Raw genomic sequence first — 17,280 nt, 5'->3', positions numbered from 1 at the left:
GGGAAATGAATATCATAACTACAATGAGATATCACCTCACACCTGTCAGAATGGCTAAAATAAAAAAACCCAAGAAACAACTAATTTTGGTGAGGATGTAGAGAAAAAGGAACCCTTGGGCACTGCTGATGGAAAGACATAGTGGTGCAGCCACTGTGGAAAACAGTATGGAGGTTCTTCAAAAAATTAAAAATAGAACTATCCTACAATCCAGTAATCACACTACTGGGTATTTACCCAAAATATACAACTAATACTTAATTAAACACTAATTTGAAGGGATATATGCACCCCTGTATTTATTGTAGCACTATTTCCCATGACCAAACTATGGAAACAGCTCAAGTGTCCAGCAATAGATGAATGGATAAAGAAGCTGTAGTTTATATATACAATGGAATATCATTTAACTATAAAGAAGAATGAAAATTTGCCACTTGTAATGACATGGATGGAGCTAGAGAGTAGAATGCAAAGCAAAATATGCCAAATATCATATTATGTCACTCATGTGTTGAATTCATGAAACAAAACACACAAAGGGAAAATAAGAGACAAATCAAGAAACAGACTCTTGGGATCCCTGGGTGGCGCAGCGGTTTGGCGCCTGCCTTTGGCCCAGGGCGTGATCCTGGAGACCCGGGATCGAATCCCACGTCAGGCTCCCGGTGCATGGAGCCTGCTTCTCCCTCTGCCTGTATCTCTGCCTCTCTCTCTCTCTGTGTGTGACTATCATAAATAAATAAAAATTAAAAAAAAAAAAAGAAAAAAAAAAAGAAACAGACTCTTAATTATGGGGAACAACTGATGGCTACCAGAGGTGAGGTGGTGAATGGTGGAGAGAGAGGTGAAATAGATGAAGGGGATTAAGAGTACACCTGGTGAGACCTGAGTAATATATGGAACTGTTGAATCACGATATGGTATACATGAAATTAATATAACACTGTACACTTGAATGAAAATTAAAAAGAATGAGTTTCTCATATGTCAGTGACTGCAGCTGAGGGTGGGAAATTATTGCCAGTGCATTGCTGTGTTTTGGTGTTCCCTGCAAGGAGTCTAAGGTGACATCTATGCACTTACCTTTAGATGGAAGCTATGTGTAAAAACAAAACAAAACAAAACTTGTAGGAGCACCTGGGGGGCAGAATTCGTTAAGTGTCTGACTCTTGGTTTCAGCTCATGTTGTGATCACATGGCGGTGAGACTGAGCCCTGTGTCAGGCTCCACACTCAGCATGGAATCTGCTTGGGATTCTTGGGATTCTCTCTCTTTTCCCCTCTACCCCTTCCCACTTGGGCTCTCTCTTTCTCTCTAAAATAAAAAAAAAAAAAAAATCCTTTTAAGAAAGAACTTCCAGGCTAAAAGAGCAAACAAATCAAAAGCACTTTCATTGGAGCTGGTCAAGGAAACTGGCAAGGCTACTCTTCATTAAAACAGATCAAAATCAAGTACACAACTAAGCCTCAGGTGAGGAGGAGGAAGTAGATGGGACCCCACGTCGCCGGCCTGGCCCCCGCCGACTTGGTGGGGCCGCTAACCAAGGGGACCAGCACATCCTGTGCAGCAGTGCCCCTCCCCACCTGGCTGGCCCTACCATTAGTCACAGAGGCCGAAAGGCCAAGACGTGAGTGGGCTGCCCCTCCACCTAGGCTTTCTGCCATGGCCCCTCTCCCTTCACAACCAGGCCTGACTCTTAACCACTACTTGAGGTCTTTTGAGGGGGGAAAGCCTCCAGGGAGACGTAGGGGCCTTCTCCCTTCTTTCCACCAAAGTAGGGGGTAGGCAACTGGTTGTCATGGAAATGGGGCTCTTCACATAACCCCTTCCCTTCCACCCCACATGGCTGGGCAGTGTTAAGGGTGGCAAGATAGTCTCTGTCCCCACCCCCTTGTACTTGATTCCCCAGCTATCTTTCACGGCCCCTCACCCTTAGGGGAAGGGGGAGGGGCTTCTCTCTACCATGAGTTTTTTTTTCTTTTTTTTTTTTTTAAGAAGAAAAAATAATAAACTTAGTTTCTGTATGAAAAAATATATATAATATATTTTAATATATTTTTATAATATATTTTCATATAATGAAAATTAATATCTTCGTAGGTAAGAATGAAGTGAAACACAGGAAGATATTAAAAAATATTAACAAATTTTGAAGAGTTTGTTCTATACACTGAATATTTTAACAGTACCCAGTAGGCCGAACCACAAAGAGATTACACTTGCAAAGCTTCTCTTGGAAGAGCCAGACCCATCTTTCTGCCAATCTCCCCTCACTCAAGGTTAGTAAATATAGAAAAGCAGTGTCAGAGTTTCCTTTGTGCTACTAAGACTTATATGGCTTACTAGTCGACCCCCATTACCCTGAGTACCTTTACCTTTACAATAAAGAGTGATGAAGCTCTTAAAGTCAGCAGATTGCTGGGACAGGAACTTGAATTGACCAGCATGCTTGCCGCTTCCCACAAGCAGCTGGGCCAGGACTGGAACAGGCTGTGTTTGCCATCACACCCAGGGGTTTCTTCAACCCCCATGCAGCTGTGGCTGTGCTTTAATGCCTCCTCAGGCAGATGGGAAATGGCATTTCAGGGAGTACCTGGCACATTACACAATGATCTTCCTCGGTGAAAAAGGTCACATATATTAAAAAGATGGTTCCCTTGGGTTATTGAAATTTTCTATTGTATAAAACATTTTTCTTTATTCCATTTTTTCTGCCAATGCTTTCTAAAGCCTGCAGGTGGCATATTTAATCACACACTCCCCATCCTTGCAATTGAGGGGCATGGTGTTATGGGATCTGAATCTGAACAGATCTGAAATCTGTTCTTTCCCTGACCCCCAAATAATCTTTCTACAATATTTATTTTTCTCCTCTGTCTCTGTATTTAAAATTTTTCTTTTTCTGTAAATACAATATAAAATGTCCTATATCATTTCTTTGTAATTAAGAATCATCTCAAGTTAGCAAACCTCAGATCAGAATAATCAATTATATATATATATATATATATATATATATATATAGTGAGTGTGTGTATATGTGTGTGTGTGTATGTATATATATTTGTGGAAGGGAGAGGGAACTGGAGAGATCCTATGAGAAACAGCAAGGATTGGAAATAATACATGATGGAAGAGAGTAGAACTTGATGATTGTTTTACTCGATTAGATATGTGACCTTGAACCACTTGCTTAACCATTTTTGGGCCTGAAACTCCTCACTTGAGAAAGAAAAAAAAATTAACTCCCTTTTAACACTGTGCTTCTTAGCAGTTACTATTTGGCATGGATAAATATTTTTCATTTAAAAATATTTGATTTTACTTAAAATTTGGATAGTTAAGATATAATATATTGGATGATTATTACATATCCTGGTTTTGAAGCCTAGTATAGAAGCAATTACTTCTTATGTTACTCCAGTTCTGAACCACTTAGAACCATTAATGGAATAAAACTTATTCCAGTGATACTGTTGAAATATTTATAGCTTTCAAATAGACCAAAATTACTAAGCATAAAAGCCCAGAATCTGTAAACAAATTTTTAAATTTTTATTTATTTATGATAGTCACAGAGAGAGAGAGAGAGAGAGAGGCAGAGACATAGGCAGAGGGAGAAGCAGGTTCCATGCCCTGGGAGCCCGACGTGGGATTCGATCCCGGGTCTCCAGGATCGTGCCCTGGGCCAAAGGCAGGCACCAAACCGCTGCGCCACCCAGGGATCCCCTGTAAAAATTGTTTTTTGAACTTATTTTCTTTTTATAGGTTTGGACTCAAGTGTAGGGATGACATATTGTGGTTCGTCAAAATTGATGTGAGATAAAATTTGTTGAGACATGGGAATTTTAAAGTATGCTTTCACTTTAATTTTTTTTTTTAAATAAAAACTTTAGATAATCTTTAGGTAATTGATCTAGCAAGAGTTTTATTCAGGAATTATAGAAGAGATCAAATATTTTACTAAGTTTAATTTCCTTTTGGATTTCATTATAATGAATGTGAAAATTACTGAGTTGTAACATGGAATTAATATTCCAATAATGAATCTAAGAATATATACATTTCATGCTTTGAAATAGAATTCATGATTATTTACCAAAGCAATGAGGAGCTACAAATTTGAAAACACTTTATCCTGCTATAATAATAAGCAGTATGTCATCTATTATTTGCTTATGTGACTTCAATATGAACCTTTGGATGGAATTTTTCTAATTTTTAAGACCATCACATTGGACTTTTAACTGAATTTTGATGTTTCCAATGCTGTGTAATTCATTTTTATAATCAGGAAACATTTAATAAACGTGTTTGTATAAAGAAATTTTTTAAATGTGTAAGAAAAAATATACATTTAGTTAAAGACTTAAACCCCTTTCCTTTTCTATTCTTTCCAAAGAAAAATTACCTTACTGTGCTGGTAGAAATAATCTCCATATATCAAGAATAACCCAAAATGATGATGACTCTATGTCAGGGTACCACTAAATGCATCTTCACTTCCAAACTTTGATTTAGAGTGCTACCCAATAGTATATAAAGCTCCCATATATTTGATCATCTTGTTTCTAGATTTCCCCATTGCACTGGATTGGTATGTCTAGCCCTTAACTGATACCCCACTCTCTGGACTGCTATAAATTTACAGAGAGGTATAGTAGAATGAGTCCAACACCATTGTTCTTTTCTCTGCCTCCTCCTTACTAGAATTGAAATATTTCTTTCCTATTTTTGCCTTTATTCTTCCCCATGAATTTTACTATCTCTGTATAACAGTCTATGTTTCAAATGATTTCAGGATTTGAATGTATTTTTTATTGAAATTACACATTACTTTGAGATGATTTGTAATCTTTATGGTATTGAACTTTCCTGCTAGGAACGTAAGTCCATGATGTTATCTGATTTCAGAAATCTAAAATACACATTTTTCAACGTATTTTGCAAAATCTGACCAGACCCAATTCATTTTGTGACACACCATGATTGATGTGATATGAGACTGTACATTTCCTATTTACCATAAATGTTGAGACATTTAGCTATAGAAATACTACTGTACTTGAGGAAATGGTGATGCTTCAAATTCAGAGGGTGTGTTTCCTATTATACAGTACAGTTGAGTTTTTCATTGATGCACCAAATACAGAAGCACACAAATTATAAGTATATATTTGTAAATCATCAGAGTGAATCCACCTGAAGCCACCATATAGATCAAGTAAGATAATAAAAAGCACCCAGAAGACCCCCTTGTGTCACCTCCCAAAGGAAATACATATTGATCCTCAATACTAGTTTTCGTGTTTCAATTTTCTAAAAGTGTAATTGTGTACCATATTAATATAACAAGAGCAATTAGATGTTAGGTATATGAAAACTATCTGTACTATCTTTGCCACATTTCTGTAAAATATAATATACTAGTTTATTAGAAATGTTTCATAGATCTGATTTGACTAAACACTATCATGTTTGTAAGATTTATCTAAGTTCTATATAAGAATATTCATTTGCATTGTATAGTATTCCATTCTATTCATATACAACAAATTATCAAATTCACTTATAACATTTGTGTTACTTTTTTTTTGCATCTATGATAATGCTGATAAGAACAGTTCTGTACAAATATTTTGGTACATATAGCCACACATATTCATCAAAACTTCTGGTTATAGAGACTTAATTGTGGAAAAGTCTTAATTACATATTTAATTACAATCTAAAATATAGGATAATATAGATTTTCTGTTTCTTCTTGAGTAAATTCTGGTAAATTTTGTCTTAGGAATTTATCCTTCATCTAATTTGTCAGATTTCTTGACATAAATATAATATTCCTTAATTACCTTTTTTTATGATTGTAGGATCTGTACTTATGTCGACTTTGTCATTCTTGATACTATTTATTTGCACTCTTTTCCACCTCTAACCTTGTCTTGTCTGGGCTCTATCAATTTAACAACTTCAGATTTAGTCTTCTCCACTTAATGATTATTTTCTATTTCATTTATTTTTGTCTTTATCATACTTTCCTTTGCTTCTTTCGGTCTAATTTGCTGATTTTTGGGGTAAGTTCTTGAGGTGGCTACTTTGATCATGAAGTTTGAGTTTTTCTGCCTTTGATTCTTTGCAGTGTTTTGAGACTTGCTTTATAGCTTAGCATGAAGTCAATATCTATAAATGCTTTACGTTCATTTGAAGAAAATAAATCAGTTGTTTGGGACAGCATCTTACATAGGTAAATTAGATCAAATGTGGTGTTTTATTCAAACCTTCAACATCCTTATGGACCTAGCTATGTATTCTTTCAATTGCTGAGGGAGAAAGGTTAAAATATCTCATTACGATTTTGTATTTTAGTTCTGTCAACATAAAATGAAGCTAGATTTTTAGTACATACAAATGTATAATACCATCATCATAGTTAAAAATTATTTTTTTAAATTTTTTTATTTATTTATGATAGTCATCACAGAGAGAGAGAGAGAGAGGCAGAGACATAGGCAGAGGGAGAAGCAGGCTCCATGCACCGGGAGCCCGACGTGGGATGCAATCCCGGGTCTCCAGGATCGCGCCCTGGGCCAAAGGCAGGTGCTAAACCACTGCGCCACCCAGGGATCCCAAAAATTATTACTTAAAAAGATGAATCTACTTTGTCTGATAATGTATCAATATAACATCTTTTTGTATTAATTTCCATTCAGATTTTACTTTCAATATCCTTACATGGAAGGTGTTCTAACTACCAGTGTTGTTTTTGGTTTTTTTTAATCATCTGACAATGTTTGTCTTTTTTTAACTGACAATGTTTGTCTTCTTTTAACTGGATAGTATGCTCCATTTTCATATAAATGGTTTTGGTAAATTCTATTTCTTTATAATTCTTTGTGAATTGAGGATACATCCTGCTTCATTGACTTCAGGTTTCTTCTTCTTGTCTTTTGACCTTTAGGATGTAGATAAAATACTCTCTGCCTCTTGCCCACTGCTCTGTCATGGGAATATCATATCCCAGATAAGATGTGCTCTTTGAGTCTGAGTCTCAGAATAAGAATACAGAAAGGATCAACCAGATCTCAATCCATAGTCTGGAGTTAAACTGACACAGTTGCCCTCCAGCTGCTAATAAGCAGTAAGAACAAAAACACTTTTGTAAACCACAGCAGAGATTTTGGAGTTGTGTGTGTGTGTGTGTGTGTGTGTGTGTGTGTGTATGGCTTAACGAAAGGTGATTAATCTAGAAAATCGTACCAGAAATGTGATGTTACTATAAAAAGCACATAAAATATGTGTCCGTTAGCTTCGGAGTTGGGAAAAATGTTGTAGGAGACTAAAAAATAAATGGCAACACATGGTATGTAGTGTCAAAACATTTGGTAAGATTGTCACCTGTGATTCCTTAGAAATTAGACAACGTAATGTATGACTTTGTCTAATTGCCGGTAAGACAGAATCTTAATAACTTCAGCTGGTTGTTTTTAGCTGCGTTCTTTAGTTACTATAAGATAGACATGAGCTCAAAAAAGGACTGGTGTGTTTGCCAGCAGGAATAAAAAGCCCTTAGTGAGGTTGATCTTTCATAGACTAGACAGGACCTGGCTTTGAAATCAGACCTGTTTTTATATCCCAGCTCAACCCCCCTTTTTTGGCAATACAATATGGTGTATCAGTTAAGAAAAAGTGGTTTATGTTCTAGTTACAAACAACTCCAAAATGTCAGCAGCTTAACAGAACAAAGTTCCTTAGTTATGCCTGGTGAATATGTCCATCCTGGTGAACTGGGTGCTCTACTCCCCATAGTCACAGTCACTTCAGAGTGCAGGCTGATGGAGTCCTCCAGTTCACCATATACAAATGGAAATTTGGCAGGAAACATGAATATACAAATAAACAAACGTGTAAGTTACTTTAATAAATAGACCAGTCTGGACAAAGAGGCCATCAGAACATACTGAGTCAAAGCAGCATTATTCCTGCTTTCTTCAAGCCAATGTGAATACTCTAGTAGAGCTTAATGGGAATGCTAAAGTTTGAGCAGTATCATTGGCACCCAACTACAGTGTCATATAATTCCCTGTTTAAATATTTGTGCATCACTTATGTTTGCATCTTAATCCAGGTATTTTTATTAATCATCCTTTCTCCTCTAATGGTGACTTAAGTACCAGGCACTGTAGTTAACATTAAAGAGATGTTAAGGCATAATTATGACTTCAGCTTATCATCTCTAGAGGACCCATTGCAATAACATGCACCACATCATGGTTTAGTGCCATGAAACTTACGTAAAGCTCTAACCATGCTCTAAAGTGCTTAGCTAGAGACTTATAATGGTGGTGTTTTGCTTTTGTTTTGTCAGAAGATTGTTTTTTAAGTTCATGGCAACTTTTTCACGGCTTATTCTTAACTGAAATCTCTGGACTATAGTTAATAAATAATAGTAGTTATAAAGTTTTCAGTATGTACTCAGCAACATTATCTGTAAAGGTGTATCAAACACACTAACAAAAAGCCTTGGAGGTAGGTGTCATTATCCTAGATTACAAATGAGATACTCAGGCCAAAAGGTTAGGAAGTTTACCCAAGTTTGCAAGACTCAAAAGTTGGAGAGCTGAAACTTAGAAACCAAGCAGTTTTATGCTAAAGCCATGGTTTTGACCACTTTTTTGGACGATTTTTTTTGGAAGTTTAGAGAATTTTAATTACTCAGTTGCGCTTTTAGAGGTTCTGATTTCTCATGTGTCCTTCAAGTTAAGAAATTTTAGAAATCTCCCTTTACAACAAATTCTCATTAGTATACTTTTCCTTTACATTTTTTTCCATTTAACATGTCCACAGTCCTTATAGAGAGCATAGTTTTTGATTTAAGCATCTCTTCCTTTCTCTCTTTTTACTACCATTTATTTTTCCTTAGGTCTCTACAGAAGAAGGCTTGAGTCTGGCCCGGGAATATAACTGTGCTTTTTTTGAGACCTCTGCAGCCCTCAGATTCTGCATTGATGATGCCTTTCATGGTCTCGTGAGAGAAATCCGCAAGAAGGAGTCCATGCCATCCTTGATGGAAAAGAAACTGAAGAGAAAAGACAGCCTGTGGAAAAAATTAAAAGGCTCATTGAAGAAGAAGAAAGAAAACATGACATGATAGCCTTGCTTCTAACTCCCTTATTCTTTCTCTGAATTTTATCAGTTGGACAATTCCAGATGTTGCATTCTGCTTCAATATTTTCTGTCTCTCTCTCTCTTTCTCTTTAAATATCTGCCTATAGGTAAAAGCAAGATCTGCATAACTGTACCTCTTGAGATAGTTTTGTTTTGCCCTTAACAGTTGGATGGATTTTGTCAATCAGCCGGATATGCTGTTTAAGTTTTTACAATATATTACTAAATAAAATTGACATTCCAATTGCCTCATTTCCCTTTAAAGAGTCTAGCTTCATTTGGTATGCTGTCTGGTTATAGAGGAAATTCAAAATTGCAGACTGAATGATAAAAGGCTCCGGGGATCTGCCTTTGCCTGATAAGACTCTGATTGTTTGCATTTCAGGAATCTCAGTAAATAATGAAGAAGCTCAGGAAACAATTCAGAGCAGGAGTCTGCAGTCCTGTCTTTCCTTAACTGTGGAAGTCTTGGTGCTTTTTTGTGAAGATAAATCTTAGAGGAATTATTAATAATAGGAACCAGTTGTGGGTCATTGGAGGGCTGAAAGAAAATATCTCTGTATTTGCAGTGCTCTGCCCTGTTAGGCTTTAGCAAAATTATCACCGTGAAGTCGCTGAGCTGTGGCAAAAGGATCTTGTCTTTGTAGCAGGCAAAGAGAGGCTGATAGGAACTTGGTGGTTCAGATATTCATAGAAGGACACCCTGCTCCCTCCCACTAGGAGTCCCTCTTAGGATTGCTTCACCTACACTGGGACCACCTGGAAGGCAAGAGCCTTGTTGATCCAGAGACTCTATATTCTCTGTATGCTGCCATAATTTCCTATCTCTTCTTACTCAAACCATGAAATACCATCAGTTAGAAGGTTTTGTTTCTTATTTGTTACAAATGATCATCATGGAAAATGAAATTGTCTATTCACTCATTGATCCCACTGTGTCATTTGGTTTATTCAAATTCAAACTTAGAAAGCACCTTACCCAGTTTTGAATGTTTAACAGACAAGTATTAAATAAGAGTTGAACATGAGATGGAAACCATGTAACCAGTCTTCATGGGTTGGAGACAGTTTTTTATCATAAATCGGAGAAAAGGAAGGATGAAGAACATAGTTATCATACAACATGTAAACACTTATTCTTTTATTCACAATGCCCCTAGAACTTGTTAATCTCCGAAAACGCAGGAATGACTCAAGGTAGCTTAACATATAGCTGGAAGACTCACTTGGCTGAAGAACAGTGGGATTATACATTATTAGATGAGAGGACACGTTTTACATAGTAACATAGATACAACTAGAAGGAATTTAGAAATCATAAATTTTCAACTGGCGAACTAAAATTTTAGTCTTTCAGAATAATATACCTGTGGGTCCTTTTGTTGCTTAGAGCTAAGGCCTTTGTCAAAACCACAGGGACTTCACTGTTCTTGATCCTATGTCCTAGACGTGCAATTAACTGTTGCCAGCTATCTCCCTTTGGTGTTTTCTCAACCCTCATATTCTCTGGTGTAGGACACAAACTGATCAGTTTTCCCCCATTCCATAGTGTCCTGAAACCAAATCTACTTCATCTTTTCATAATTAGGAGAAAAAGTAAAAAAGAGAACACATAGAGATCATTTAAAGATATTCTTAAAGTTACAGACTGGGTCTTTCTTTGCTTCCTCCTGCCTTGGTTCTGTTTAATAATCTGTTTCTGTCCTGTTAAAAATGGGTTAGTACATTCTTTGCCTCCTGCACATTCTTTTCCTTCTGCAGCCCCGGACCCCAGAGAACCTTTTCAAGCCTGGGAAGACCCTGTAAATACTATATTCCGTCAGACTCTTCTGTTTGCTAGAAGATGCAATCTAGGAAGCATAGTACTTGGCACTTAGTTCTATATGATGAAACTCCATCTTTGAAAACTTGATGAGTGCCCAGTCTATGAGTACTAAGACTGTTTGGTGCATTTCCTAACATAACTCAGTCTATATAAATTTATTACTATAAGCTCCACTGTCTTTTGGCTCTAGAATTTTCTAAATCTCTTCTACTCCTCTTTCTTTCTTTATACTCCTTGAGTACTAATAAATAATTTATAAATTGTAGGAACTTTTAGAGGGGTTTAGGTTAGGTAACATGTGCCAGGTCCAACCATTCACTCTATAGAAGGGGATCTGCAAAGTATCACCTGAGAGCTGCATGAATTTGAGATACTTATTACAAGCAGAGATTGAGGCAGACTTCTAGCATTCTTCTAGGCAGAAGGAAATGTTCCAGAAGAATAAAACCTAGCTATTTCTGTCCATGGGCTATTAATTCACTCTCTTGCCATAAGACTGAAATGCCAAGATCTTATTTTTGATCATTATCCCTGAAAACTTCCAACCAGACCTAAAATATCTAAGTCAATCTCAAAAGCTCAGAGAAGAAAACCACAAAGTACACATGCCTGCATTGCCAAGGGACTGTCAATAAACTCTTGAAAATAAACATCCATTTCCATTGTAGATGAATGTGTAATTCTCCAGCACAATCTATCAAATAGTAACTAAAAACCTACTATGTAACAAGCAGTTTTCTAGATACCACATTCATGTATATATGGGTGTGTGCATGTGTACCAAAGCACTGAGGAAATTCTAAACACAGTTTTCTGCCATCTAGAAATATATCGTTTATCTATTTTGAGGTGTTTTTCATTAATTTATCTTGTGATTCCCCATGGTAAAATAATTTCTCAGATCAGAGATGATAGCCATCTAAAATACTATATTTTGTGTTTAGTGGGTACAGGTTGAGTTCCGGAACTTCCATAGAAAAGGCCAGTGAGGAAAAAACATGGGCACTTGGGTCAAACATTACTCACATAACAGTCGGAAATGCAAGGAACAAATAACTACTTTATTTCTAACTCATCTGTTCTTTCTCACAAGCCCTCTGACTAATGGGTAGCTGTGGGGGGGGGGGGGGTGGTTACTAAATTTTAATTCAGTGCAGTAATTTAATGCTAATATGAAACAATAATTTAAGAAGTATCTTTAAATGACACAATCTCTGCATCATGTACTTAGGTCAGTGTTTGATCATTCAAACTTCTGCCCTGCTTTCTTTCCTTTCCAAAACGATATGTAGGTATAAGAGAAAGGCATGGCCTACATGAGCTCATGGCAATAGAATTCCCCCTTCTTCCAAGTTCTATAGTGTATCCTCAGTATTCTCTTTAATCTGTTTAGCCAAGGTTTACCAACAAATTAGACAATGTAGAAGAAATGGATAAGTCCTTAGAAACATACTACCTACCAAAGCTAAAGCAAGAAGAAATAGAAAATTTGAACAGACTGTTCACCAGCATTGAAATTAAATCAGTAATCAAAAAACTTCCAACAAATGAAAGTCCAGGACCAGATGGCTTCCTGGGGGAATTCTACCAAACATTTCAAGAAGCTCTAATACCTATTCTTCTCAAGCTATTCCAAAAAAACAAAAGAGGAAGGAAAACTTCCAAGTTCATTCTATGAGGCCAGCATTACCCTGATACGAAAAACAGATAAAAGTACCACAAAAAGACAACTACAGGCCAATATATTGGTGAATATAGATTAAAAAATCTTCAAAATATTCTAAACTATTAGTAAACTTAATCCAATGACACATTTCTAAAAGTCACACACCATGATCAAGTGGCATTTATTCCAGGGTGCAAGAGTGGTTCATTATTCACAAAACAACCAGATACATTACACCAATAAAAGAAAGGATAAAAACCCTACTCATTTCAATAGGTCCAGAAAAAGCATTTGACAAAGTACAACATCCATTCATTATAAAAACCCTCAGCAACACAGATTTAGAGATAACATACCTCAGTGTAATAAAGGCCTTATATGGAAAACCCATAGTATACTCAATGGTGAAAAACTAGGAGCTTTCCCCCTAAGGTCAGAAACAAGACAAAGATGTCTACTCATACCACTTTTATTCAGCAAAATACTGGAAATCCTAGCCACAGCAATCAGCAACATAAAGAAATAAAAATTATAAAATTGGTAAGGAAAACGCAAAACTATTTAAAGATGACATGATAAAATCTATAGAAACTCCTAAAGACTTCACCAAAAAACTACTAGAAATGATAAATGAATTCAGTAAAGTGACAGTATACAAAAATCAATGTATAAGGGTCTGGCCTGATTCTTCTTTTTCTCAACTTTATTTTATTGTCATCATACCATTTGACATGATATCTACCCTCTCAAGAAATTTTTAACTATATGATATATTACTGCTGACCAGGTAAAATGTTGCACATCAGATCTCTAGAGCTTATTTATCTTGCTTGAAACTTTATAGCCTTTGATTATAATCCCCCACCTCCCCATCCCTGCAGTCCCTGGTAACTATCTGATTCTGTTACCAGACTGGTTGACTCTGAGGTATGTTGAAGGTAGGCAGGTTGGGCCATGATAAATAGGAGCTTTCTACTGGTATCCATGGCATTGCTCTTTGCCTTTGAGTCTCAAGGTCCTTCCCAACACAGTGTCTTTATTCGACCCCAGGTCTCTTCCAGACACCTCTACCAGCACCTGTGCCTCTCTCTGGGATCACTCATATGCCACACACAGGTCATGGGGATTCCTGAGCAATGACTCAGTAAGGCTCTGCAGCTCTGCCTACCTCCACCTCTATCGAGCTCATGTGGGGCTGCCCCCAGTAATCTAGCTTATTCCTAGTATTTATTAATTAGCAAAAGTGATATACAAGCACAGATAAATTAGAATGTACCATATCAGCTATAAACACAAAATGTGTCCATGAATGGGAAACTTGGTTACTAGCCCAAGTCATTGGTTTCCTGTCATTGGTTGTAAGGAACCTCCCACCATTAGTCAGCCAGAGGGGCCCAGGGTGTAGGATTAGGAAAAGGATCCTGATGTATATAGTCCATTTGCTTTTCAGTGTCTCTCTTCCATAAGCCATCTGCTGGAAGGAAGTAGGCTGCATGCTTTTGTCTAAGTTATCCTTCAAAAACATACTGGCATGTAAGATAAACAAGAAAATAGAATTTAATAGTCCAAGATGAGAAATGCCTTATTATAGGTGGCTTATGTTCTTCTGAAGCACCAAAATCTGTTTCAGACTATAAAAACCTACCTTAATAAAGATGTTACATATTTTTAAAAGCCACGGGTCAAGAAAAATTTCAAGACAGAATATATTTTAAAATATTTTAAAACATAATGATCCCCATCACCATATTTATATAAACTGAAGTTGTAGTTCTTCTGGTTTGAGTCTTCACATGATACTAGAAGACATCCTAAAACCAAACTAGCCTAAATCCTCTACTGTCAGCTTGTACTTGAACCCTTGTACTTTCTTTGAAGTTTTCCCATTACAGTTTCTATCTGGGGTTAGATAGCAAAATGCCATTATTTTTTTCAGGCCATATATATATCCATTATAAATGTAAATATAAGAAAGTAGAAAATTACAGGATGCCTGTGTGGCTCAGCAGTTGAGCATCTACCTGCAGCTCAGGGCATGATCCCCGGGCCCAGGATCCACTTCCGCATCGGGCTCTTTGCAGGGAGTCTGCTTCTCCCTCTGCCTGTGTCTCTGCCTCTGTGTTGTGTGTCTCTCATGAATAAATAAATAAAAGCTCTAAAAAAAAGTAGAAAATTTCTCATTAAAATGTCAACAACATAAATATATTTGTCATATGATTAATTGCTATTTTTAAAAGTAGAGCAGATGGACCTATGATGGAAGGCACAAAGAACATGTAAATTTTTTATGGGTGAAGAACACCTAGACCATGCATCATTTAAGGGATAACAGGTCTATGTAGCCTCCTGTACATGGGAACCAGGTACACACAGGATAGAACAATGGAAACAGAGGCCACAAAGTGAGAGGATTGTGCACAGATAAAGGGATACTAAACATCAAAGCTAGGCAGACTGTAATGTAAGCATGTACACAAATTCACGTGGAGAGACTATATCCTAACACTTCCTCACCCTTTTTGTTTCAAGTCCCACTCCACCTCTAATATCCCATTACATATTGAGATAACCCAATGTTACTCTCTCCCTTCAAAATACTGGTGTAAATAATTAAATTTTATGGCTAAGAAAGCATATCAATCAATCAACATTCCAGCCCTGTAAAATTGGGTGCAAAGTTCTAATGATATCAGTGTGATATATATCCAATTCATTTAAAAAATATATTCTATACTGAGGCCCCTGGATGGCTCAGTTGGTTATGGATCCAATTTTGATTTTGGCTCAGGTTATAATCTCAGGGTCATGAGATGGAGCCACATGTTGGGCTCCCCACTCAGCAGGGAGTCTGCTTGGGATTCTCCTTCTCCCTCCTCCTCTGCTTCTCCCCCAACTCATGCATGCATTTGCTCTCTCAAATAAATATTTAAACAAAAAAAATATTCCATAGTAATTAGCCTTTGTATCTTAAAAAACCTTAAAGAAAAATAATCAATTAAATAGTAGTGCTTCAAGCAACCATAAAAATCATCATAACCTGGTTCCCTCCTATAGACGAGGAAACAGGTTCAGAGCAAAGACAATCCTCCAGGCATGTCTCCTCACCCTCATTCTGATTCTCCTTTTTCATACCCCTTACTGCCCATTAGGGTCCTACAAGGCTAAAAAACAGCATGAAAATGCCTGTCCCTTTAATGTTTTCTTGTCTCTCGAAGAGGCAGAGAGGGAAGAGAGATGTGACAACCTCAGGCTCGTGAGGTGTCATCAACTCCAGGCACCAATTTTGTTAGAATAACTTTAGGTTATTATATCTTCCATTTTTAGTGGAAATTATCTCATATGAAGGGAAAACATTTTTTCTGATGTGCCCAGCATGCCACTAAGATCACAGCAATAATTTATTTGCTGGACTTTGTATGTTGCAATTTGGGCATCATTCAGCTTTCTCTAGAGGTGTAATTAAAACTAGCTAATAAATTAACTAAAAAAATATGGTTTCTAGAATAGATCCGTAGTGTCTTTTTAAAATCTATGAAATATGAGGACTCTTTACCTCCCTTTTTAGCTTAGGCCAATAGGATACTGAGAGCAATGCTATTGTAAGTCATCTTTCTGGATGATGCATTCAACAAGGGGGTGAGCATGTCAATTAAGGGGAGTTTACTCAAGATTTAAAACATACCACTATTGAGATGTGCTGGACTTACAGCAATTATAGTGTATATTTATGTGCAGAAGAGGTAAAGAGAGGAATAAAAGCACTACTGGTGTACCACTGCCCTGGAGACGCTACAGAAACCAAAACAACTATGAATTACAGATGTACAAGTCACATCATGCCTAAATCACACAGACTTTGTGACTTTGGCTCACCCAAATCCTCCTCCTTTCTAAGAGCTAATCAGTTTCCATATAGAATGGGGATAGGACCAGGACACAAAAAGATGGATATTCTTTGAATGGTTTGTCTTGGCCTTTGGCACATATTGCATAATTTATTTTATAGCACATCCTGTGAATTTATTATTTTTTAAAAGGTCAATAATAGAAATTAGTTGTATTCTTCCTCCTGTTTGAGAGGAAAGAGGAATTCTATAGATATAAATATAGGGCCAGAAAAAGTCAAACTAAAAGGATAGATGATTTACTAATTCACAAGTAGTTAATTCACTCACATATACTCACTTGTTAATTCACTCAACATTCATTTATTCATGTATTTATTAGTATTTTTGAGCTCATGTTGTATACAGCACACCTTGCTTGATGTTTTTTATTATCTTTTTTTTTTTTTAAGATTTTATTTATTTATTCATGATAGTCACAGAGAGAGAGAGAGAGGCAGAGACAGGCAGAGGGAGAAACAGGCTCCATGCACCGGGAGCCCGACGTGGGATTCGATCCCGGGTCTCCAGGATCGCGCCCTGGGCCAAAGGCAGGCGCCAAACCGCTGCGCCACCCAGGGATCCTGTTTTTTATTATCTTATCAATAATCATATAATAAACCAAAGCATTCATCTATACATTGAAAAATATTTTCTGAGTACCTAACTCTGTGTCAAGTACTGCACTAAGCTCTGGAGATACCTATACAAAAACAGTGAAGGTCTCTGGACTC

The 17,280-nt window shown here is 36.8% G+C and overlaps 1 protein-coding gene across 3 annotated transcripts in view; it reads left to right on the top strand.

Moving 5' to 3' along the window:
- RIT2 (Ras like without CAAX 2) overlaps positions 1-17,280 on the top strand; it is a 403,371-nt gene that overhangs the window by 371,423 nt on the left and 14,668 nt on the right. For 2 of the 3 annotated variants that reach the window (XM_072732271.1, XM_072732272.1), the window contains exon 5: positions 8,927-9,423. The exons of the other annotated variant lie outside the window; for it this stretch is intronic. In XM_072732271.1, coding sequence (XP_072588372.1) covers positions 8,927-9,154 — 228 coding nt within the window. In that variant the 3' untranslated portion in view covers positions 9,155-9,423. Of the gene's footprint in view, positions 1-8,926; positions 9,424-17,280 lie in introns of those variants that run through there. 3 annotated transcript variants of the gene reach the window in all.

Source organism: Vulpes vulpes, chromosome 13, assembly GCF_048418805.1.
Source record: "Vulpes vulpes isolate BD-2025 chromosome 13, VulVul3, whole genome shotgun sequence".
NCBI classification, from domain to species: Eukaryota; Metazoa; Chordata; class Mammalia; order Carnivora; family Canidae; genus Vulpes; species Vulpes vulpes.
This window is presented reverse-complemented; position numbering and strand designations above follow the sequence as displayed.